Here is a 26,214-nt window from a genome sequence, read left to right as displayed (position 1 = left end):
GTTTATTTATTCTTGAAGAGAATATATGCAATTTTAAGATTGCAGCCTCCTTTTATTATTTCTCTAGCTTATTTTGATCTCATTATTCTTAAAAGTTTTCAGAAAGTATTAGAACAACCAGGTGAAGACAAGACATTCTCTTTGTTTGCAATAAATCTGGCATTTACAAAAACAATGAAGCATCATCTAAGATCCAGAACATTTTATCAAAAACATTTTGCCTTAAAAAGAAATGGGCATAAATACAGAAAAAGAAAGGAAAATTACTGTCAGAATGGTCATTAATGCCAGGAATATACCCACAGCTGGAAAGAAAATAATATTCAATAACAAGATATTACCAGTTAAAGATTACTTTGAAAGCTTTATAAATAAACTGCTTTCCTTGCTCAAATATTGACAGAACAATTTGTATTATTGGATCTCTTGTGTACTGGAGTTGAACAGCTTGCAGAGATCATTATTGCCAATGCAAAGCACTGTGTTTATGTTTTGGTCTCTAAGTTCTGTGATTTTGTACAGTTAAAACAATTCTGTAAAGAAAATACAATGAGTACTTGATTAATGCTTCACTTGATCATTTCATGTCAACTATTATTCTGACAAGTATAGACAGGAACTCTCAGAAAGCAAATTTTGATCTGATGCAAATGGGTAAAAAGTCTCTTTGGTTACTGGAGTTATTACTTTATTCCCAATGTAATCAGATATGCATCTTCTAATTACAGCTTCATGCACCCTCTGAAGTGCTGTTAAGGACTGTATCTTTCCTTTGCTTTTCCTAACCTACCAACATTATTTCCACACAACCTGGACTGAAATTCAGCCAGCTTCACCTCTCTCCTTATCGCCCACCAGGAAACAGACTTTCTCTAACATCTATGCGTTGTAATAACACAACAGGAGGATGCCAAGCACTACTAAGCAAATCTAAGTGCTGTTAGGTCTTATACACAGATAAATACAAAAAGGTGACATCAAAAGAATGACATAAGCATAAAAGACCTTTGGGACAAGAAAAAAAATATGTTTCCTTGCAACCTCTGATTTCCCTAATTTTTGGTCAAAATCATTAACATCAGTCCAACATAAAGGAAATACTGATTTGTCCTCAGAACCTAGCACAGTTCAAGTCAGCTGACAAACCTTATCATATTAACACGAACCACAGTTTTATCACCAATTACCATTGTCCAGTGCATAAGGCCTATATTATAACTGTGTTTGAAATAATCTTTCAAAGTATTTTAACAATATTTCTTATAACAAAATAGATGCTAGTAGATCCCTTCCACTATCTAAAGGTAGACTACGAGGGGATCAAACGGAGAGGGACTCTTTATCACTAGGTGTAATGACAGGTTAAGGAGTAACAATTTTGAACTAAAAGAAGGTAAATTTAGATTAGACATAAGGAATAAATACTTTACTATGAGAGAGGAAGGAGGCCTAGGGGAAAGTGTCTCTACCCACAGTAGATGGACTGGAGGCAGATATTTAAGGTCTCATCCAACTCAACAACTCTATGACCACAGCAGGCACTGTCTTTAAAAGAGTCTCAACAGACAACAATTAAATCACAGAATGGCCAGGGTTGGAAGGGACCTCAAGGATCATGAATCTCCAACCCCCCTGCCACATGCAGGGCCACCAACCTCCACGTTTAATGCTAAACCAGGCTGCCCAGGGCCCCATCCAACCTGGCCTTGAACACTTCCAAGGACGGGGCATCCACAACCTCTCTGAGCAGCCTGTTCCAGTACCTCACCACTCTCTGGGTAAAGAATTCCCCCCTGATGTCTGACCTAAATCTCCCCTCCCTCAACTTAAAACCATTTCCCCTCGTCCTACACATATCAACCCTTTCAAAGAGTTGATTCCCTTCCCCATATAAATATTTACATAAGAAAGATTGCCACACCAACAGCTTCTAAAGAAAACAAAAGTTCCTTTCTCTCATCTTCAAAAAAAAAAAAAAAAAAAAAAAAAAAAAAAAAAAAACCAAAACAAACAAAAAAAACCAAACATCCAAAACTAAATAAATCACTACCCTTCAACCAAACACAGCTACTAGATATTACTCCCCTAAGTAACTCATCAGCCATGGATGGAACCTTAAGTAGGAAGGAACTTTAATTTCTGTACTGTTCTCCACACGAGCAGTACAGCAATCACTGCACAAACTCACAAGAAGATGCCGAACATCTGATCACTACAAATAATTTTCAGATTTCATCACTATTATCAGTTCACCCAAATCCAGTCGGCCAGGATGCGTGCAATTGAAGTTTCTTTAGAATTGGAGGATTCAATTTAAACTACACAGAAAATATAGCTCAGATTCACTAAACTATCCCTAATTTAAAACTGTGTCAGCTGAATGAATATATACAAAAGCCTCACGGGAAGCAAGATGTGTGTGCATATGTTTTTGAGTTTTTTGTTTGTTTGATTGGTTGGGTATTTTTGTTTTTTGTTTTTTACCACCTATGCTGCCACAAGAATTAAAATTTCAGCGTAGAAGATGAAAGCATTCCATCCAACCCAAAAAGAAAAACTTTGTCCACACATAAAGGCAAACACAGTAGCTGGGGGCAACCCTACAAAGCCTATCATATCCAAATAATCACCTTCCTTAATACCAGAAAATTTCAATTCCACTTCTATTATCCACATGAAGGTAATAATCTCTGAGCTTCAAGCTCAAAAAAAATAATTCTTCACCCAGAAAATTACTTTCAGAGATACTCCACACACCTTACTTCTAAACTAGTGCAGAGGCTCATTAAAGATATTCTTTGGAGGAAAGAAAAATGCTTCTTTCTCCTCAGGAGACCAAGAGGGAAAAAAAAAGAAAAAAGAAAAAAAGAAAAAAAAAAAAAAAAGGATTTGCAGTACCTCAAGAATTACACAAACCTGTGGAGAAAAATGCCAGTTACAAAGTATACGTTTGCAACTATTACAACATTCAGTCATCTTCCTTTTGTGGCTTCCCTGAATGGGATCCTGGCTAATTTTGGCTTTGCCTTGTCTTCAAATACAGCAAAACCACAAATCAAATCACAAAGCGGACCACTTAATACAAAGCTTTAAAAAAACCTCAAAAACAGCATCTGAAGAGAAGTGTGGCTCATTCTTCTCTTAACCCATCCCAATCTCAAGCTACGTGCATTTTGACCACCCTAAGGAGAGGTTTTTTTGCCCATATTTCCTAGCGATCCATAGGTATTTTCTGTTTGCTTGCTTGATTTTTATTTCCATTTTTTTCAAGAAAGCTAGCCAGATTCAAACCCCCTTTCTGGCATTCCTTCCTTCTGGCTCACAAAAAAGACATCACAGCAAAGAAGGGCTGTCAGTTTTCACTAAGCTCTGGTAACCCGTTAAGACCTTCACCCTGGAATCAGATCATCACAACAGTGCTCACTGTCAGCCAGGTGGGATCAGTGGTGGCTAGGAACACTAACTTAGATGTTCACATGCTCACTATCAAAGCATTTATATGCAACTATCAGATTTTTTTCCTCCCCTTGTGACAGTGAATGGTGTCATACTTTCACTAGAAATCAAGTTCACTGTGAATTTGCAAGCTGTAATTACCAACTTTCCGAAGCTCAAAAGAAGTATCAAAGCAATGTCCAGCTGCCAGAAGAAGCACTGCATAACTGATTCCCGACTGCAGTGTTGGCTCTGACTCAAACGCCTTCTTGAACCTAGAGAAAACAAACATACAAGTTTGCTTTCTAAATAATGCAATCTAGTAGGGATATAATTATACTTTTAGGTTCTGTAGGTGTTTATCTTCTGTTTACATAGTAAGAATCCATGGAAACAAAAATACTGTTTTCTGCACATGCTTTTTGGCTATTTTTAGTATTGAGTTACTTACTTAAGAGTTATTTAATTATATATGCATCCTCTTTCCTTTTCCTTTCCCTTCACCCAAGTACAGGCCCTGGTTGTCCACTCCAGCAAAGTTAGTATCTTATTGGATTTACGGTTTTTCCATTGAGATAGAAGAAAAGAGCATTACCAGCTTTTAAGAGACCTGTTTCACAGTTATATTTATTGTTATATTTATTAATGGACTCTTTAATTTCCTCTTAAATATATAGATTTTCACTAATGCTGACTTTAGATCATGGATCTGCTCCAGTGACATACAGGCATAACAAAATACATAAACACAGAAGCAAATGATACAAATGCCTCACTTCTGGCACGAATACCTAAATTCCTCTAGTTCAGTGACGAATACAGAACTTCAGAATTTTATAAATCAAATAAACTTCTCCAGTGAGAAACAAAAGGTGGGAACACACATGCTGTCAATGGTGTTAAGCATATAGGCAAAGGAGGCAGAGATGAACTGAAGCATACAAGATAGTTACTCCTTGCAGAAGTAATTGGTGAACAGCCCTCAAAAAACAACGCATTGAGTTGAAAACAAAGCGTCACAGGTAGGCAACAAAAAAAAGGCTACATTCCTTTCCCTAGGGGACTGAGAAATTATTTTATAGGATCAGAGAGCTTATTTCTTTCATTACATTCAGTATTTGGCTTCTTTAAGCTTCAGTTGACAAGTAGCATTCTCCTTGACATAATTTTTGCAGCATGCACAAGAAAAAAAAACAATAGGAACCAACAAGAAATTTACAGAGAAAATAAAAATGAAAAATGTGCAATTATTAACTTTCAACAAATGAAAATAGCCAGTTGCAATTAAAATCTGCAAATTGAACTGGTTTAAATTCAACATGTGCAATTGTTGTGCACTGTCAAGCCCTCCACGACACAGAAGGAATCAGTGTTGCAGAAATGCAGTCAGGTTTAAATGTCTTCCTATAAAGTTAGAGGTTGGCTTAGCTGACTCTATTATAAAGGCCTTCAAGAAATTGAAAGCTGATGTTTGGGAAAAAGTTGCAATACAGATACTGAATAAGATAGGTAGCAGTAAAAGGATTTGAAAGATGACTTGATAGCATTGGTGAATCTGATTTACATTGTCAGTACGCAACAAGAAAGTGACAGTTAAGAATTAGACTTTCATTTCTTGTCTCATATTTTCATCACAGATGCTTTTTATTCCACTTCTCAGTTGTCAGAAAAATCACACTTCCTGCTTTTTTTTTTTTTTTTTTTTTCTAAATAGCCCAAAGTACCCTAACATCATTAGCTGTTGCAAAACTAACACTTCAGTTCTGCTGCTAAATTCTTATCTTATGCAATTCACTACATTTCTCCTGCAACCTCATTTCTCTAAGACAGAGATAATAACCTTTATCTCAACATAAACTAATGCCATTGTGGAGGCACTGTTCCTGCACACGCCTTCTTCCACCCCCACTGAGGCCAGTGTGCAGCACTGGTAGCAGCTTTGCTCCCAGCCAAAGGCCAGCAACTAGGTTATGGCTCAATCTTTCAGCCATATCAAGCCTGTCATATGACTGACACTAGAATTCAAATCAATATCCAACATAAAGTACAAACTAAAAGCAACTGATTCCCCTGGAACAGGTTCCAGTCAAATTCCAGATTGTCTTAGTCTGGTCTAACTGGCCAGAGACTTCAAGGATTATTTAGGAGCTGCCTTGTCAGTGCCCTACCCACGGCAAAAGCTGCATTTGTTCTCCTTCTCCAAGCTGTTATGACTGCAATCATTGCATCTCATCAAGTAGATGAGCAACGTGACTGATAGATGCATTTATTAAAAGCATGTTAAAACAGCTGTGTGAAACATCCTAGTAAGTAATTACGCCTACTAAACATATAAACTCACCTAATCGTGTTTGAAAATCTCAAAGTTTATCTGTTCTTAAAGCAGTACAAATGAGGAAAAAGCAATCACAGTACATATCACAGACATAAGTTCATTTAATTTGTTTTGTCCATGGTGATGCCTAGTACTGTATAAAGACTAGAGTTTGATTTTTGTATCAGCTAACATTAAACAAAATATTACTCTACACCAATTTTAAAAGTTTCACAGGAGCTTTGTCTTAGAGAAATTCTTTAATCAAAATTATGAAGTGGGAAGGGAAGGGAGGGGGGAAAATAACATGCTGTATCCTGCTATTTCAACATATTTTAAGAGGCCAGTAAGCATTACAAAACTGTAAAGCATAACCAAGAATTAAAAATTGTTTGTGTATTCTAAGACTACAGATGGTGAATAATTATATATTTCAAAAACAATTCTAATCTGAAGGTTACTGAAAAACGTGAAATGAGAAGGAGAATCAAGCATTTACTTCAACAGGTATCTGATGAGCTCGAAAGCAGAACAAGGATCCAATGTGGAGGATATGCAGAACAAATATTTATCTATATTCTCTTCCTGAACTGGAATGGAAAAAAGCAGCTCACCCTGACAAAAATACCTAATGTTGGCATTTCAAGTATATTTCCCTTGGAAATTGAAGGCCTGACAGACAAGAGACAAAAGGACTTTTTTTTTGATAATTTTAGAGACAAGTACCGTAAGAATTTGTACTGCAATCCACTGTAATATGTATATGTTATATGGAGATGATGGGGTGATAAATCTTTTCCCAGCATGAGTTTACATTCCTTGTCAGCAAGGAAGCCAAAAGAAGACAAAAATTTCTAAGCATCAGCACAGTTATACTTCAGCACCTTTAAGCATAGCTGGTAAATACCTACCAAGATGCAGGTACACCTATTGATTCAAGCCTGAATAATAACACCTGGCCCAGATTCTTAAAAGAAATGCAGGAAACAAGAGAATTCACATTTGAGAGAGAGGAGAAAGATAAGCTGTGATGAAGGTACCTCAACTCTGAGGCACCTGAAGAGCTTTATGGAAGCAGATGTATGGACACCGCGAATCTGTCATTCTTAACAAGTAAGGAAGGCCCAGATTAGAAGACATTGCATAACCATTAAGAACACAAAATATTTGGAATGAAAAACAGTTGAAGTGTGTTCTCATTTAAGGAATGCTTTCTAAAGCTAAGAAAAAGACAAAGACCAGGAAAACATTACTCACCAGAAGGTCCCTTTGTCTCTGCTTTCTGTATCTATGAATCCAGATTCCAAAAACATGTCCTTGTAAATGCGACCAACCAGGCAGTACATATCTGAAGCTACTTGATCTTCTTGTTCTACTAAAGGAATCATAATTTCTAGAGCTTTCTGTCTGTCCCCAGGCAGATTTCGTCTATTAAAAACAAATATTCCAATAAAAAACAATAAAGTTAACAAGGAATACCTTTTCACAACCCATCTGAATATATAGTTATTTATTTAAAAGATTATACATATGATTTTAAATAAAGATATATTTATGCATTAGTCTGTAATTATATGTCGAATGTGCTCCTAGACGCAATGAATCATTTTATAAACATGTTTAAAACAAAGATTAAAAAACATCACTACCAAAAAACCTTCTTCATAAAGCCCCCAAACATGTTATCTCTCTCATGATCACCTAGAGCAAAGCAGTAACAGCAGTAAGAGTAGCTTCGAGAGCAATCCTTTGGGAGATCATAAGATATTTATTCATAAAATGCAAAGATACAAAGGCTGCCTTAAAAGCAATGTCTCCTATTTTGCCTCATGTTGGCTCACGATGTCTGACACGGTTGTTGGTGGTATGGCAATAGAGGGTGAACCTTCTCTCCAGCATTCTGTTACATGCTGTCGCTGTGTGACAGATGGCAGCAGAGGGACAGTCTGACAGAATGGTATCTGATTTGGAAGTATGTATAAAGCAAAGGAGTGTTGATGCACCTTCCTTCATGCAGAAACAGTGGCACCCACTGACATTTAACACGGGTCAACACGGGTCATTCAACACGGCAAAGTGCAAGGTTTTGCATTTGGGCCGGAAGAACCCCAGGCACCTGTACAGGCTGGGAGGAGTGGTCCTTGAGAGCAGCTCGGCAGAGAAGGACCTGGGGGTCCTGATGGACGAGAGACTTAACATGAGCCAGCAGTGCGCTCTGGCAGCTCGAAAGGCAAATGGGATCCTGGGCTCCATCAGGAGAGGGGTGGTCAGCAGGGACAGGGAGGTGATTGTCCCTCTCTACTCGGCTCTTGTGAGGCCCCATCTGGAGTACTGTGTCCAGGTGTGGAGCCCTCAGTACAAGAAAGACATGGAGATTTTGGAAAGGGTCCAGAGGAGGGCGACTAAGATGATCAGGGGGCTGGAGCACCTCCCCTATGAGGACAGGCTGAGGGAGTTGGGCTTGTTCAGCCTGGAGAAGAGAAGACTGCGGGGCGACCTCATTGCAGCCTATCAATACCTGAAGGGAACCTACACCCAGGAGGGGAGTAAACTCTTCAAAAGGGCTGACAATAGCAGGACTAGGGGAAATGGATCCAAGTTGAAGGAGGGAAGATTTAGGTTGGATGTTAGGGGGAAGTTCTTTACGAGGAGAGTGGTTAGGCCCTGGAACGGGCTGCCCAGGGAGGTTGTGGATGCCCCGTCCTTGGACGTGTTCAAGGCCAGGTTGGACGGGGTCCTGGGCAACCTGATCTAAATGTGTATGTTTGGTGGCCCTGCTAGGCAGGGGGGTTGGAACTACATGATCCTTGAGGTCCCTTCCAACCCGGGTGATTCTGTGATTCTGTGTGATTCTGTGATTTAGTGACACTTGCTGAACACTGATGGAAACCAAACAGTGGATGTGCGCACAGTGAGGTGGCGGGTGGTGTGTTTCAGCAGTGGTGACAGTCACCTCTACTGGTGCAGATTTTCACAAGCATGGCATGCAGGCTCTTGACCATCACAGTGAAAATGCATAGCTCATGGTAGTGATCATTTGGAAAAATACTGTTTCATAGTTGAGAATTTGCTCTATCAAACATCGTTACTGACCTCTTTGTATTTGTTGTCATTTCCATAGAAACAAATAGGAGGCATTACTTTCAGAGCAACCTATGTATATCTGAGAATTTCAATGCCTGCTGACACTTTGTCTGCTTCTCTAAACATCAAAATGGCCAATCTTCACTGTGGTAACACTAAGGGATTAGAAAACACCTGCAATTCCCACTGGAAAATTCCCTCTTTAATGCCCTTCCTTATTGCCAGTGTTTCAGATTTTTTGGGAAAAATCACAATATAAACAAACAAAAAAAGCACCAGGGCACGGCTCCCATCTAACTCAAAGAAGTAGTGCATGTAGCTGCATGTGCCACATTGCACATGTTATCAGAGAACTTAAAAATATGCGTACTATAACATTGTAAAATCTTCTGATTATCACTTGATGTCTCTTGACATGAAGTGTCTCTTGACAACAGGAGAACTCAGACTTGAACGAGTGGATGTCTAACTCAGCACAAATGCCGCAATGCTGTCATGCAACAGCGATGTTAAAAGCGTATTTTACTTTTACAGATTCAGACACTGAAATGAAAAACTCAAATGCTGACACAGATCTATGGAAGGACAAAATAAATAAATAAAATCAGACTGAAGGAAGAGGAAAGCAATTTGACAGTATGAAAGGAAAAGGAAGCTTAGACTCATCAAGAAGGTTCCAGTACTGCTTCAGTGAGAACCCTAGACCTGTATACAAAGATTCCAGTAGGAACCCTTAATCGTGATTATCAGCCATGCATTGAGTTTGTGGTACTGATTTACTACTTGACATCAGTAGGAAAGGTACAGTCTTACCTGTTCAGTGCAAACGCATAATGTAACCTCACATGGTGATGGGAAGCCAAGTCAAAAGTAGGCAGTTTTTCTAAAGTCTTCACTAGTTTCACAATGGAATCGTAATCCTTCCAAAAGAAAGGAACAATGAAGTTTTAAGCGGCTGTACTCAAGTACGCATATACAAACTCTTCTTTGAACTAAGGAGTTGGCATTTCAAACTGGGATGTAAGTTACATGGATCTCACATTCCTCACTCTGAAACTATAAATGGCTTGGCACTCAGAGATGCGAATAAACAGAACACTTTACACAATTTGGATTCCTGTACTGCTTAAATATACATAGAGAAACTTCCCATTCCACATTTCATAATACCAGTTAGCTTCAGGGCTGAACATGTATCAGAGTTCATATCAGATAGAAATTACAATGCTAATTGCATCTACAACGAAGTATTCCAAAACTCTTCAAGGTAAGCATGAGACGCAAACAAAAATTAAAAATACTTAAGAAGCAACAACTGAAACTATGTATAATAAAGCAAGCAATTACTAGTACCATTCAGAGAAGCTGCAATGCATACAAACATGTTATGTTGCCAAGAGAAATGTCACACACATGGTGATAAAGCTCATAGTCAGAACACAAACATATCAATAGCAGAACACTAAGACGGCCTTTAAGTAGGGCACGCTACAGGCTATTTGTCACGTAGCAGTGCTGACATGGAGACCTGATGTATGTTACATATTTTTTAGGTGCTGTTATAATGTATTTTCAGCTATGTAAAGGCATGCTGAACAATATAACTAAAAGTCAAGAGCATCAGTGAAGATACTGCAACCAATTTTTTACCAGTGCACATTATTTCTATAGCTTCTTAGAAAAGGTGTGCAAAATGCACTACAATTCCATTGAGAATTAACTTTATCACATTTTTAGATTATCTTTGAGCAGAGGATACATACCTGTATGTCTCTGTAGGACAGCAGCAAGTTGATTACAATGTCAGCAGACAAGACCTCAATATTATCCACTCGCTGCCGAATTCTCGCCAGCTCTGCTGCAAGCTCTTTGCCAGTGTAGAGGGTACGGGCCTTCCTAATGTCATTAAGGATGGATTCCCGGAAATACTGGCTGGAGAGGAACAACTTCACGTTAGCACTTTGTGAAAGATCCTTGCATTTGTTTTTATGGCCCTGCAACACTCTCGCAATACCTTTGCGAAACATTCAGCATAGAGCAGCGTTAGTGCAGAGAGTTGGTCAAGCTAAATTATTCATTAATTCATTATCAATTTGTCTCAACAGAAACATCGCTCACTCTGAAGGCAAGAGATCCGACATTTGTATTGTCAGCAGAAAAATACAATATACAAAGGGGTACAAAACATCAACTCACCCTGAGCTGGCCTGTGCCACCTTCAAGAGTTGGATAAATCGATCTACCAGAGGTAAGCAAATAGGCCCAAGAAGTGATTCAAAACTTGGCTGCATCAGTTCTGTTAGTCCCTTCATAAAGCTACTATCGCAGCAGTACACCTTGTTATGTGGAGTTATCATGTAAGGAACAAAGATGTAGTTACCAGTGCACATCTGTAAGAAAACAAGGCACAATAGTAAGGGCAATTACAGTTTGGCAAGCCTAAACCTAGAAAAACTGTATAAATAATGGGTTAAATTGTACCTGCTGAAGGCAAAAGGGACAAAGACTTTAAATATGGAGCCTACAATTACATACATTCAATTTTCATCTTGTACATGATATACATCTGAAACGTGTATCACAAATGTTAAAAACAGTAACATAAATCAATGGCATCACAACAGGAAAATAGTGAGAAAATAAATCCACTATGAATCACAAAATGACTCAAATGGTTCAGCAAAACAAAGACAAATGAAATTCCCCGCTACGCAGCAATTCTAAGCAGGAGCTTAAAATCATACATATTTCAGAACAGTCACTTATGGAATGTCTTAGAATTGTCAAACTGTATTGATTTACATATATCAATCTGACAGATACTCTGCAAAGAAAAAATAAATCATTTATCTTCCAGGAAACAGGGAGGCAAGACGCCTGGTGCCTGTGGTATATGAGTACAGATTTATGCCCACAGAGAACTTGCTGAACATTTGCGGTTCTGAAAGATTTTAGCTATAAAACAGCATACCACCAGAAGTCAGGAGATGTGCTGCCATTTGATTTTAAACTCACACTCCACTACTGAAGTGGCATGCAGCCCAGCAAGAAAAGCCCTAAGGAAGCAGTTCTACATTTTGGTGCCTCTAAATTATTTTTAAGGCTAACTACTTTCTGGTCAGCTTCTGCTCTGCCAGAAGTCAATACAGCAATGAGGAAATCACCTCAGAGACTCCACTGTCAAGCAGGGCCTCCTGCACTGAAACAGCACTCATTGCATTCTTTTCAAAAGCATTAATTCAACCATGTGCATAAAACAGCATTTTAGCATGCATAATTAGATTTTAAAAAGATAAAAGGACTGAGGAATTCTAGACTGTATGAACGCATATGTATAGTTATGTCAATAAATGTGTACTTGAGATTGGGAGCAAAATGCATAGCAATAAATATATATATATATTTAAATTATGCATATTACAGTATTAAAGCATGAGATCTCAGTACAGAAGCAATCCCATCCCACTTCTGAGGGAAACAGACAAATTGTGAAATTAAATTACACAAGGCTCATTTTGTTCAACTAACCCAGAAGCTGGTAAGGGATTATTGCATACACAGACTTGTGCAAGGATGAGTTTGGTTTTCCTCCCCAGAACCTGCGAATTATTACAGCTGAAAAGCTAGGGCACAGTTTGCTGTGTATGGAACGTAGCAACTCAAAAAAAAACAAAAAACAAAAAACAAAAACAAAAAAAAAAAAAACAAAACCTGAGAACTGGGAAGGGTATAATGGCAATATTTTTAGCAGGGAATTAAGGAAGTGCAATGCTAGAAATCAAACTGCTTGCTTTTATGATGGAGAAGTGAATGAACAGTTCTGCTCAAGAATATGGCAGCCTGTAAGGTTAGCACACACTCTTAAGAGTGAACAGACAAACCTTTGACCCTGGTAAAGCCTAATAAGCCTTGCAGTCAAACGCAGAGAGGAAATAATAAATTTGCTGGAACTGGTTTCAGCAGTTTCAGGATAAGGGTGGGCAATGACTGGCACAGGAGACCCTATTAAGCACAGGAGGATGGTGGGTTGTTTTTTTGGTTTTTTTTTTTTGTTTTTTTTTTTAATAAAGGGAAAAGGCTGGGAAATCAGAGCCAAGAGAAAGGGTAAAGTAGCTACAGATATCCTAGGGCAAATATTTTACTTCCTAATGTTTATTCAGCGCATTAAGAATAAATTCAAGACGGCTTGCAGGAAGGCTTCTCAGACCTCTGGCATAGATCTTAGAGAAAAATCAGCTCTGAAAAAGGATGTTTCTAGCTTTTGAAATCCACAGAACCCAAAGTTTATTCTGGCATAATGGTCAGGCCACCTACAGAGATAGTAATGGAGTCTCTGTAAATAATCCCACAAGTACAAAAGCTGCTCTTTCTTCAGAGCTCTCTGCATGCACCTTCTCTAGGAATAGGGCATCTATTTCAGTGGAATGAGAGAGCCAGCAGAAGCTAATTTATGTGCATTTTGCTTCATACTTAAGGCAAAAAAAAAGAAAAAAAACCACCATCATAAAACCCGACCCTGGCTACGTTCTACATTATAGAACCTGCTATTCCAGACACACAAACCCAGTAGCCTTCAGAAACAGAATACTGAAAGATCAAGGGAAGAACTTAACAGTAAAAGGCAGAAGAATCACACAAGAAGGAAACTGAAGAAAGTAGAACAAAGCTCACAGCTCTCCTCAGTGTCCCCAGATTTCTCTGGTAACTGAAAGCAGACTCTCACCACGGTTCTATGGTGAGGTGAGAACACACTGGCCTTTCCCTCAGCTAAGGCATTACTGTGGATGTTAATGTAACCAAGATAGCTACATTTTCTGATGAGTCCTTCATCTCTGAAACATCTCAAATCTGTCTGAAATTCATCAGACAGGCAGATACAGCAAGAGGGTACAGGAGGGGGAAAAAAAACAAACGAACAAGTTCTTAGGTTTTCTTTTCTTTGGGGAAGGCATAAAGAAAAAGCCAAAATGCCACACGCAGTGAAGAAATACAAGAAATAGTGACGTAATTCTCACTTTCCAAGTGAAAAAGTACTCTAGGTTTTTATCAGATGAACCTGAAAAAGGCAAAGATACAGCAGCTCAGGTGACACAAGGGAAGAGAAAACAACTAAGATGTATTATTTATCAAAGGTGTGTGGGGAAGGAAGATGTTTTTACTTAAAAGACAAACAAGCAAACAAACAACAACAGTCTTGCCCTCACAAAGTCCAGAGTCTCCCACTATGGAGAAAATAAGTTTTGCTACTGCCACAAATTCCAGCTACAAAGAGCGAGATCCTGGCTGTATTCGGGCAGGGATCTCTGTCAAAATACAGGCTACGCTAACTTAAGCCAGGTGGTTTTTCTAACACACTCTTCCTATCTGCTCACACATTGCTTCTGATTTTGACTTATTCACTGCCCATTATTCTGCTTGAACATTTTTCTCTTATCCTATTAAAATGTGTCCTGTAACGGTCCCAATTCTTCTTTCACAAACTCTGATATTCTTTCTTAAGTCTAATAATTAACCTTAATCCATATTTTAAGCTGCTGAACACACAAGGGAGAAATGGTATTTTCCTTTGATCCACTACTCTGACTCACTTTGTTATATACAACAGAAGCAGCAGCACCAAGCCATTCAAGACAAACAGGCAATTTTTGAAGGAGTAACACACCTTAAATACAACTGCATTTTTAAAAGGGTGTTGATGTAACCGAAGTCATAATTGCAAGCAGCAAAAAAAGGCCTCAAAAGCAGGTGGAAAGAGATGCTTCTCCCAGCCCAATCAACAACAGTTACTGGAAGTTTCACTTCCCAGCCTCCTTAGTTTATGAACCCATGTTATTTACAGTTCAAAAGCTCACATCACACTAATGCTACAGAGTCACTAGAAGTGACCTGAGCTGCAGGTTCAAACAGTTTCTGAGAGTATCAGAGCTGTGACAGACAAGCAATGTGCACACAGAGTACTGGGGTTCATCCTGATGCAGCAGAATACCTCAGGACACGAGATGAGGCAAACCAGGCCCAAACTCTCAGATCACTTGAGCTAGTTATATACAGGAGACACAAGCACACACTCTGAAGGCTTTGAGCCAGCACACTCAGCACCTGGCAACATCAGGCCGCCTTCTGAAATCACATCCACATCACAGCCCGCATCACCAAACCAGTCAAAGTAGCTCGGAGTCAGTTATGCATGCATAGATATTTATCAGCAAATGACTAAATCTGTAATCCATTTTTATGAATGTTTTAATTGCTATGTATTTTCCTAGTGTCCCTTTCTAACTTGCTGTGGAAAAATCAAAAAATTCCAGACTGCATGCATTTCCAGTTTAGATACAGCCATAAGTTTATATTAATGGCTCTACCATTACAGAAATTGAGAATAAGTTATTCTTGGCTAGATCCACTGGTCAGTGGAACATTAAGCACTCCCTTCTTTCCTGATACCCTTTCTCTGCTAAGGAAAATAAATTCATGTTTCATTTATTTGTTTTTAAGAGGGATAATAAAAACACAGCACACAGTTATATTTCGATAATTGCAACAAGAACACATACAAGCCCTTCTTCCAACAACCCTCTTTAAAGTAAGACCATTGCTTCTGTAAGGCATAGTTTTTTGGAAAAGTTAATGAAGAGACACCACGGCTAATTAGAAAGAACTTTGTGCAGTAAGGTGAACACCATTCTCTCCCTGACAAAGATATCTCATGTGGAAAAGAAGGCTTTCCTCTGAAAGTTGTATAGATTAAGCCAGAGCAATGCTTTACAAAACAACACCCGAGTCCTGCTCAAATAATTCCCAGATCTTGAATTTTACTTCAAAAGCAGGGAGAAACTCTGTAAAACCTGAGGAAGTTGATAGAGCCTACTCCTCTCATCCCCAAGACTCTGTTGGAATCACTGAGCAGTCAAAAGTCCACAAGCAGAAGAAAAATGCCTTCAAGGACAAGAAGTGCCAGAGATCAAACCCCTGAAAACCAAAATTGTGATAATTTACTTACACATGAGAGAACACAACAGAATTACACCTAGTTCCCTACTCTTCAAGTCAGCATCCAGTGTAATTTTTTTTTTTTCTTTTAATCAAATTAGTGGTGGTAATAAAAATAAGCAGTATCTGTCATAACAGGAGCTGTTGTTCCTGATGACTCTCCTCTAATTAGGATCAGCTTTTTCTCATTTTTTCCTACCAGTTCATCTGAGGAATATCAATCTCTTCCTATTCCAATTGCTTTCATGAGATTTTTATTAAAGGTAATTCTGTAACTGCTCACGGTGTTGCACGTAACAGATGGCAAAATCCCAGAACAAGTTATTAAACCTATTCCCTCCATCCCCAAACATACAGTAAATCAACATGTGCTGGTGTTTTAATGAATACAGGCTCAGTCTGGGCTTATTTCAAATCCCATTCAAATGAACGACAGCCTTGCTATTGATTGGAAAAAGAATAAAAGTAGCCCTCACACCTCAAATTAATTAAAACACAGAAACTGGGTCTGATCTTTCAAACAATTCCCACTTTCTTTTCATGCCTAGCAATAACAGCCTTTTGCAGCCATGCCACATCCTAAACGCTTGTTAAAAAATCAGCATACATTTTATACATCCTCACAAAACATTAACGAAGGAGAAAAAGTAAAAAGCTAAATTTTTCCAAGGAAAATATGCACCGAATATATCAATGAACTCAAAGCTTGGGAAAAAAAAAAAAAAAAAAAAAAAAAAGAAAGAGATAAAGGACAGTGATGTACCACAAATAACAATAAATACTTCAGCAGTTACTGGCAACAAATATCCTTAGTGGTTATTGTTTCACATTTCTATACACTTGAATAAAAACAAACAAAACAAAAAACAGCCCCTAAATCATTTGCTAGTGGGGAAAGGAGTGTTAGAAATACTTCCTTCTATTGCTAGAGGGGAAGAAACCAAGAGCTACACATACCCCATGAGATCTGCAGTTACCTATACATGCTCTATGTGGAGGCTGGAAGCTTGGTAAAGCCCCTGGCACGCATCATTTAGGACCATTTGCTCTGAAGGAGCACAACCGAGCTGATCTCCAAGCTGTGCCTTAAACAGGAGGCAGCTCCATCCTTAGGATGGGCTGTGGAAAACAGTTACTAATTACAAACTAGGATCCAGTGAATGACAAAACTAATAAGAGTTCTCAGCTGTACAGCACTAACTCCTGTGCCTTACTGCTAAACCTGTGAGTCAGCTGCCTACCTGAACAGTTCTCATTCAGCCCTCATCTCTGCTCTGATCATCACAGCGGCTGTCAGGGAGGCTCTGCCCCCCAGCAGCTCCTGAGGCAATGCATCATACTAGTATGGTGTAAGCACAGAGCCTGGACTCGAAAGTTGTACACTGTCAAGATGTTACTGTGTTAGCTGCAGACTTCATTACGTTACAGTACATTATTCAAATCGTCAGATTGAGCAAGAATTGAAATTCTTAAATTGAAGAAAAAAAAAATTGCATCAATAAATCACCATTTATTGTTACTCGACCAGCAGCTTTGCTCCAAAGTCAGTAAGACTCAAGTCAGGTAGAACTAAGCCAAATAAAAAGCCAAGGAAAGCACAGCCACGAGCTGTAACCTTTATACCAACTTGTCTTCATGACCGAAACTCTTTACTAGCAATTTCTAGAATGCCTCTGCTGCTCGGTTGACCTCAAAAATCAGATAACAAGAAAAAAAAAAAATTAAGCTTTCAGATATCAAAGTAACTGCCTTCTGTCAAAGTATCACTCCCTGTAAAAATATATGTTTTCTGATATCATTGCAACGTTTGGAAACAATCCAACTAACCAGCTATAAAACCACATGTAACAGGAAATGAGCCCATGTTATCTTTCCCTGCCCTGCCAAGCTCAATGCAGTTTATGCTAGCTATGCAATGCTGTATTGACCATAACTTGGAAGCACAAAAATCCAGGTAGAACAAAGGACAAAACAGTTGGTAATGGATATTTCCCCCCCCCCCCCCCCTCTGCGCTCATTTTTAGGAAGTTAGGATTCAGGAAAGCAAACAAGCCATTTCAGTAAGACAGATCTATATCTAGATAAACACACATTTGTTTTGAAGCCTTTTAATCCACTGGTGCCAGGGATACTATTGTGCTGTTATGGCTGATATTTGCATGCTGTTAAAGCACATTTTCTAGAACTGCAGGTCTAACATTCAGTTTTATTCCTACACCAATTTCATTTTTTTTACCCTCTATCTGCAGCATCACCAAATTATTTATGTAGAGTGGGTATCTCCCTTTGTTACACCAATTTATGCAAGACTGTGGATTTATGAATAAACATGATTTTCATGAAGCAGGAATTTTATTCAGCGATTAGGTACACACCAACATTTTGAAAATTCTATTTCCAGGTAATTTGGCTCATATCATGCCAAAAACTGAGGGGAAAAAAAGAAAAACGAAAACAATTAGTTTCAGAGATGCTAAGCCAGTTTTTTACTGAATTTTGTGCTCTAATCACTAGGAAAACATTTCCTCTCAGAAAACATGTTATGTGGGTGTGCTTGAAAACATCTGAGATTCTCAAGGACCACACTTTTTGTGGCATATATTGAAGCATTTCTAAAAGTGGTAAATGGCAGTTTCACAGCCACCTATGTGAATTTAAACAGAACAATTCTTTCTCAGACAGATAAAGGCCAAGTTATCATTCCGCTCCTGCAACTTCAGAAGCTGTCACACAAAAGTAGGACAAGACAATATCCTCCCTTTATTCTCCTTCACAAGCCACCTCCTGCTGGTTTCCTGCTAACAGAGCCATTTCCCCACTCCTCATACAGACATTATATTACCGTTTACCTAGATCTCTGCCACTGTGGGTCAAACAAACAAGTATGTGATACACGCATTTATGAGGAAGGAAGAAAAGCCTCCCTGGAAGGCCTCACTGGTCTGTTTCTTTCTGGGTGAAGACCTAACTGATCGCCTACCCCATTTTCATTGCAGAAAGGCAAGAGATTTTTAGCTTAACACATCATTTACAACAGTCTGAGAATCACTGAAATGCACTTAAGAGATGCACAGACATCCATGGAATGTGCTCTGTGCTTCCATTTTTTTTTAATCAAAAAACACTGTGTAATTTAAAACACAGCATTAGGGCCAAAGCTTGCATGGGATTTTAAAGCCTTCTTTAGAAATTCTATGAGCTATAGTGAGTAACTGCTGCCATTTCAATAAAATCCTGCTTCGTATAGATAGAAATCAGTGCTTAAGTCCATGAACTGTGATATTAAATAAAACAACATAAAACTCAGGAATATTGCAGTTTCTGTGGCAGTTTTAACACTCTGGGAAATAAAACCCAACCAATTGCTAAAATTAGATACATCATGTGCCCATAAAAAAACAATTATACAAATACAGGAACTGCACAGCACCTCAGGATACCTGCACAAAGCCAACTAATTGCTACAAAATTATACCCTAACATATATGGCTATCAGTACGTTCCCAAGTGAAGCCAAGAGTTCAGCATACCAAATATACATTCTGACGTGACTGGCCCTGCTGCTCCTGAACAAACCACATGGAGAAACCAGTGCTCACAGCCAGAGCTCTGCCCACGTTGAATGTAAGAGTGAAAAAGGGAAGGGAGATTTGCAAGGCCAGCCTCAGAAACCAAAGAGATAGGAAATTCTGGGATCAGCACTGCACAAGGGCTAGCAGGCTCCCAACCTTTGCTTACAGAAATAGACACACACACTTTCTCTTTCTTGATATATACACCTTCACAGCTTCAGCCACAGGTTTCTAAAATGAGCATCAGTTTCCAAACAGTTCCTTTTCAATAGGGGGTGGATTTTTTGTTGTTGTTGTTGTTTTATTTTCCTTACTCCTTTCCATAATTTCTTTTCTTTAAAAAACAACACCCGCACAAATAGAGAACAAACAAATACAACAACAGCCTGAAGAACACTGTACAGAGAAAAAGAAAAACAAAAACCTGACAAAATAAAAGATGAAAGTAGTGTATGGAAAAAAGAAAATGACAGACAAGTAAAGGCAGCAAGGAGAATACCAGTGATAGTTGGAAGCAAGGTAAGCAGTGAGCCTGGTACCTAGCAACAAAGTGATACACACGGATTTGCTGCTAGCAGCTTCAGAACTCTGTAAAATACAGTAGGAAAGTGTTAAGTGATTCAAATGGAGAACATGATAAACAACATGAAATGCCACAGAAGTTTGGAATGCCTAGAATTCAGCTGGCACACAAATCATACTTACATTATTCTTCTGGCAAATAATTTCCTAGAAAAAGAAAAAAGAAAGAAAAACATTGATAACATTGAACAAATACCGGAAAATATATCTGACCAGTATGACTTTCTAACTTTAAAATACAAAATACAGACAAATGACAGAAAGAAGCTGTTTGATGCATGTTTTCTTAGCCTGCCAAGCCAATGGAAATCAGTATTGTCCCAGGAGAGATAATCTGTAATTGAAGATATTACAGAACTAAGTAGATACATACATCCTGTATATACACACACGAGCACATGCAGTCCTGAAATGGGACTGTCCAAAAGTCAGCTATTAATACATACATATTTAGCTTTACAAATACCATCTTGCTACCAGTAGAAAAACCTGAAGAATAGTAAAAGCAGTAATTCTAGGAAGTTTCAGATATTCCCATCTTGCACTGAAAGTCAACCATTCAAGTTGGCTGAAATTCATGCTCTCAAATAAATCTGATGCAAAGAATATACAATTTAAATCCCAATTTAAATGCGAAGCTTCAGAGAATGAGAATTAAAGCACAGGTGGATAGGAAGAGGCAGTTCTTGCACAGCAGTTGGGTGGTACAACTCCAGGAGCTGCCCAAGGGCAAACCACCTGTGGGAAGTGGCCCTCGCTTTCAGGAAGTTCTGCCACTGCCAGACTTACTAGCTACATTATACTTCTGCCACAGTGACCACTGAAGAGCTTCACAAGTCGTATCACTAAAAACAGAGGCAGTCTCAAATAAGGCACCTCATACTTTTCCTGTTGCAAGTTTCAGACTTCCATGAGTTTCTTTTCCCCTAACTGAGGTGACCTATACTTCCTTATATCTTAGTTAAATCACGTGCTGCAGTTATGTATTTCCTACATTTCCATAATCACTACTTTTGTTTTCTTCAATTCACAACTCTCACATACAAGATTAAAACAGTGCACACACAAAGCTTACCCGTGAAAAAAAAAAAGTTAACAACTATAGTGCACACTCCTGCAGTGCTTCCAGTTTTAACTGCTAGCTGTAACAAATACAGGAACAAACACTGCTTCAAAAGATGCTCCTGCATGCTCACAACTATATTATTCTCTTTGTTTTTTAAGATGGTCACTACATAATAGGGAAAGGGATTTGCACTTTGAAAAGTTTTCTACAAACACTCTGCAGAAGCATGGGCTCAGCTCAAAGCTAAAAGAAACTGTGGGCGTTGTTTCTGAGTCCATCAGTGAGCATTATAACAGTGGCAACTGGGACAGTGAATCCTCACCGCATAGGATTCAGATTCCATCAACACCAGTGGGAACCCAACACGTGACTGGTTTGCAAAGTTCAACTCCTGAACTGAGTAATAGTTTTCCCAAGCAGTGCCTTACTTCTAGCTAATTTTTCGTGGGAGTCAAATGTTTGGCTCCTCTGTAGTACAATGAAATCCTGCTCTGCTTATACCGTAAACCACTGCACTTCCATAAGTGAATTAAATCCAAAGGTGGATCTTCTACTATGAGCTTTATTTTTAGGGCTTTTATCTGAATACCCTTTGTTTTGCACACAGAAGGGAAGTAATTGGATTGCCACCATTTCAGTTGGCCAAGATCATTTGGATGGAGGCACAGGGAGAAGAAACTAAATTCAAGGTATTTCTGTCCTACAGGAAAGCCAAGCTGCAAATAGCCGAGCAGAATCAAAACTAAGTACCTGCATTAGCCAGAAGCAGTGGAAGCAAAGCCCTTGTGAGAGGCAGCAGTGCCCAGACTGTAACCTGACTCACCAAGCTGCTTATTGAAACGCTTTTCAGCAATGCCTTGAGCTTAACTGCAATGGCATGTAACACCTCTTGATGACAGCCAATGAATCTGAGGGAGTGGAAGTAATTTAAAAACTGCTATCCAAATTGTTCTGCCCTCTCACAGCCTCATGGAAGTCAGCAAAACTTTAGTGTGGAGCAAGTGTCAAGTCCTCGGCTTCCGTAGTTCACAGCTAACAGTTACCTTAAACCACTACTCTGCATTCAGCCAACCTACCACATGGCGAACACTGTCACTGAGAAACAGGGATAAATTGTGCCTAACTAACTGCTACAGTGTCAATAAACTCCAGCAGAAGAATCCTGCAGGTATGTGATATGAACAACTGTAACTCAGCAAGAATTACCAGTGACCACCTGCAGTCCCATCAGGACAGAAATCTGCTACTTTGCACTAGAGTCAGGATTATCCTGTTGCTCCCCTACATACCACCTTTCTTAACCAACTGATCTTACTGTTAACCCCAAATAACAATAATTATGTTGAATGAGAAAACCAAATACTTAAGTTCTCTCTTGAGATGTGTCAAACCGCTGTTTCCATAAAGAGCTACTCAACACCAAGCTATTTAACTGACCATGGTAAAGTCATCTATATTTTTCTCTTGGGAAAAATGAACTGAGTTTTTCAGCGTTGCACTGAAAACTTATTTTTTAACCATCAGAATATTTTTGTTATTCTATTGTGAAGCATACATGTCTACTGCATTTCTCATGGAAACTCAGAGTCTTATCTCAAGGGCAGAACAACTGCGACTTCCCCTCTTGCACTTTTTCACTCAGAGCTACCTTCAGTGACTGCAGAGATTCAGAATTCGTATCACAGTAGAGGATAATGTTGTTAGCCATACTGAAGCTCTCTCTGACTCCCAGGTGGTAGAAGAGGGAAGGCTGACGAAAGGCATCACTCATCTCTACAACAGCAATATCTGTAGAAAGAAATGAAAAATGGTCAATGCCACACATTTCTAACAGCCACATATTTCTGTGCCATTTCTTTCCATTTACTTCAATTACCATCAAAGCGTTTGCTTTGATAAGAATAGATTATAAGTAGGAAACAGAACTATAGAGGGTTTTCCCCATTTCAGTTATGCCTGAATTTTGACTATAGTCAGCAGGATGTGGTTTAATTTTTTTCTTTCTGTTCTTTCCTTCTTCACCTTCCTCCCCACCCATTCTCTCCTTTAAAAGAGACCTTAATTGCCCCAGGTAAAAAGTGGTGAAACATCACTGATCATAAAAAGGCAAACAGTTTATTTGGTGAGATGGAAAACAAAATTTGTTTAGTTAATCTCTATAAGATGAATGAGGACCTCATAGGAAAAAAAAATAATTGTATTTGATTTATATTTTCACCCTCTATGCAAGCTACAATAAAAATTGATTTAATTAAGTACACAACTGCATAATCAAGAACCTTATCACAGAGTCCTGTTCACAGCAGATTTGACCTACATGAACAAAACTAACCTCATGCACAAATGCCTACAAAACAGGGCATGCAGTCTTCTGCAATGTCTCTTAAAATGCACATTTCATTTTCCCGGAGTCACAAAGTAAAAGTAAAGCATGAGGCAACTACAACATATCAGCATACATAAATGAGGTCTCTTTTCCAGCAGGCAGAATATTTCCACTACAAAAGTTTTGTTGGATCAAGAGGGTAAACTAAGTAAAATGACTCATCTCTACCTCTCCTGCAAACACCCTTCTTCCTCTTGGGAGATATTCTTCATCCTATCCCATCTTTTGGATTGTTTAATTCAAAGAAATGTAGTAATGTGAAAAAAAAAAAAAAAAGAATAAAAAAGAAACATGGTTTTCATCATCTCCCTGCTTTCCCTTTCTGTGAACTCTTCTACAACAAAAGATAGGTTGCAAGACAAGCTCTGCAGACAAAAACCTTATTACCCTGATGTCCTTTCACTAAGAATCAATTACATAGGTTGCTCCAAATGTAATGCCTCCTATTTATTCCCATGGAAACTACAACAGATGCCAAGAACACAATAACACTACCTGATAGAACAAATTCTAAAATCAAATACGAAATTATTTTCTTTAGATGCCTCATAATTTGTGTTCTAAGAAAACCTCCTCAATTCCACATAAATATCTGAAGCATGGATTCCTCCAAATCCATTTTATTGAAGTAGAAAAGAAAGCATATTACTAGAACTGCACATAGATTGATTTTTGTTAATTTTCAGAAATCGAAACATCACAAAAGCCCAATAAGAATGAGAGCAATTTTACTAGACATTGCTTGGGCGGGCTTATTGAGGGTTGATTATTTATTCATATATTTTTAGGAAGTTGCCTAAGAGCAACTTGCTGCTGCAAGTTCTATTTTTAACTTATTCACATAAAAATCCAATCCTTGGAAACTGCAAGCTGATGGCACATTTCCGTTACCTTGAGCAGGAGAAAAACTTGTGCAATTTTCCATTACTTACTTCTCAAATCTTGCAAGATAACATGTTCCCACTAGAGTTGCGAAATTAACAGTGAAAGAGAAATATTACTTAACAAAGTGATAGGACCTGACCAAAAAAAGAACCCAGAAAATACTTGAGGAAACCTGCATTAAACTGGCATGTTCCCAGGACCATGAAGAAGGAAACACTTACATACAGACAGACACACACACATGCCAGCAACAACAAAAACCAAATCAAAACTATCATCCTTACTATTGTCAAGATGAGATGGACAAATCCATTTAATACATTTGTTAGAATAAATCAGACTTCCCACCACATTGTAAGACATGTTTGTGGATCCTGCCCTATTCCTCAAATCAGACTAAAACACAAAACAAAAAAGCCCTAAGGCTTGGGCTACTCAAAGAACAGAGAAGCACCACAACGTCCAGTAAACATTTATAAGAAATATGACACTAAAACGCTGGTATAAAGTGTTGTGATTATTATTATTAATAATAATATTAGTAGTAGTAGTATTTAATGCAACAAGGGCTTGTTTTGTTTCTATTTTAAGACTTCTGTGAAATGCAGGCCTTTCAGATAACCTTGTGCAATAGAGAATTTATTTTTTTTTCCACAAGGAAAGCTCCAACATCTGTGTAGTGTTCCTCCTCACTCTAGTGGATATTTTAAGATGAAGCTGATATTTATTACAAAGAGATCAGATTTCCAAAGTCTGCACTAGTCCTCTGGGGCTGATACCACTGTTGTCAATGGGAACAACCCAACTCATACTTGGAATTCCAACAAACCACAAGAAGCACATGTGCTTTTATGATCAGGTGTCTATCACACTGAAAACAAGAAAAAACCTCTATACCCTAAGTAAACTCCTGCAACCCATTTTTTATCATCTTCCTTCAAAACAGCTCTGACCAAAGGAGGAAGTAAAGTATGGAGCATTGGCCAGAAGCTCAGAAGTCAAATGCAGAGCAGCAAGCAGAAGCTCATCTTCTGGGTGAAATTCAGCTGTTTTGTCCATCTTTACCTATTTTTTCTATCTCTACTTCTTGCCTGCAAAGCAAGGGTAGTGGTAATGACTCCTATAAGGTGCCTAGAACATATTATCAAATACACCTAAGGCAAAAAATAAACACCATATTGAGTTACATAAAATATGATTAGAAGCTTATAGGAGCTGAGCAAGACTAACATTTTCCATGACAAATCTAGCTCAAGTAAGTATCCATAAAAATTCTCACCAGTTCAGATGAGCCTGGGTTTAACTTAGCATGAGACGACTGTTTGGTCATCAATATACAAGCTGATAGAACCCTACTTAGCAGTCTCTCACTTCCACCAGATTAGACTAATCTAAAACTGTGCTGCAGTAAAAGGCACACAGTTCCACAAGTAACAAAAATGCATTTTGATACAAGGTGGAAGCAACATTTCCACAATAAGAGTGGAAAAACAAACCCACCCAAAGCATTTGCAGTTTCAGTTTCAAAGCAAATAAAAAAAAAAAATAAAATTGACCAAGAGCTCCAATCAGAGTAGAGCCCTCTTAACACCTAAGCCCCAGTGTACCTCTGAAGGCCAAAGGCTGACAGTTCACTCCAAATGCTTTCACACATCTATGTTCCAGAAAAAGAAGTCTGTTCAGACTGAGATTCACAGGCTAGCGAGCAGATTGGGTATGGATGCATGCTGTACAAAATAGGAGCAAGAGACAGGGAAGTGGAAGCACTGAAACTCTTGTAGCCACACAGGAATGAATAAATTTTAGTCCTTGCTTACATCTTGCACGTAAGATTAAATGTTACTCTTAACTAATAAAAGCAAGAGACTTGTTTACAGGCCACAGATACACCAGTGCTATT

The 26,214-nt window shown here is 38.5% G+C and overlaps 1 protein-coding gene across 1 annotated transcript in view; it reads right to left on the bottom strand.

Annotated features, from left to right (window-relative positions):
• The window catches only part of MAP3K5 (mitogen-activated protein kinase kinase kinase 5), a gene marked incomplete at both ends in the record, with an annotated part of 92,810 nt that overhangs the window by 39,211 nt on the left and 27,385 nt on the right, over nucleotides 1–26,214 (bottom strand). The window contains 7 exons of the mRNA XM_079550856.1: nucleotides 3,598–3,710; nucleotides 7,007–7,177; nucleotides 9,647–9,753; nucleotides 10,597–10,765; nucleotides 11,030–11,223; nucleotides 20,101–20,124; nucleotides 22,692–22,831. Of these exons, the coding sequence (XP_079406982.1) occupies nucleotides 3,598–3,710; nucleotides 7,007–7,177; nucleotides 9,647–9,753; nucleotides 10,597–10,765; nucleotides 11,030–11,223; nucleotides 20,101–20,124; nucleotides 22,692–22,831 (918 nt within the window). The remainder of the gene's footprint in view (nucleotides 1–3,597; nucleotides 3,711–7,006; nucleotides 7,178–9,646; nucleotides 9,754–10,596; nucleotides 10,766–11,029; nucleotides 11,224–20,100; nucleotides 20,125–22,691; nucleotides 22,832–26,214) is intronic.

This window comes from Tetrao urogallus (assembly GCF_951394365.1).
Source record: "Tetrao urogallus genome assembly, chromosome: 2".
Lineage (NCBI taxonomy): Eukaryota > Metazoa > Chordata > Aves > Galliformes > Phasianidae > Tetrao > Tetrao urogallus.
Note: the sequence above shows the minus strand (reverse complement) of the source record. Positions and strands in the feature narration are given on the sequence as shown.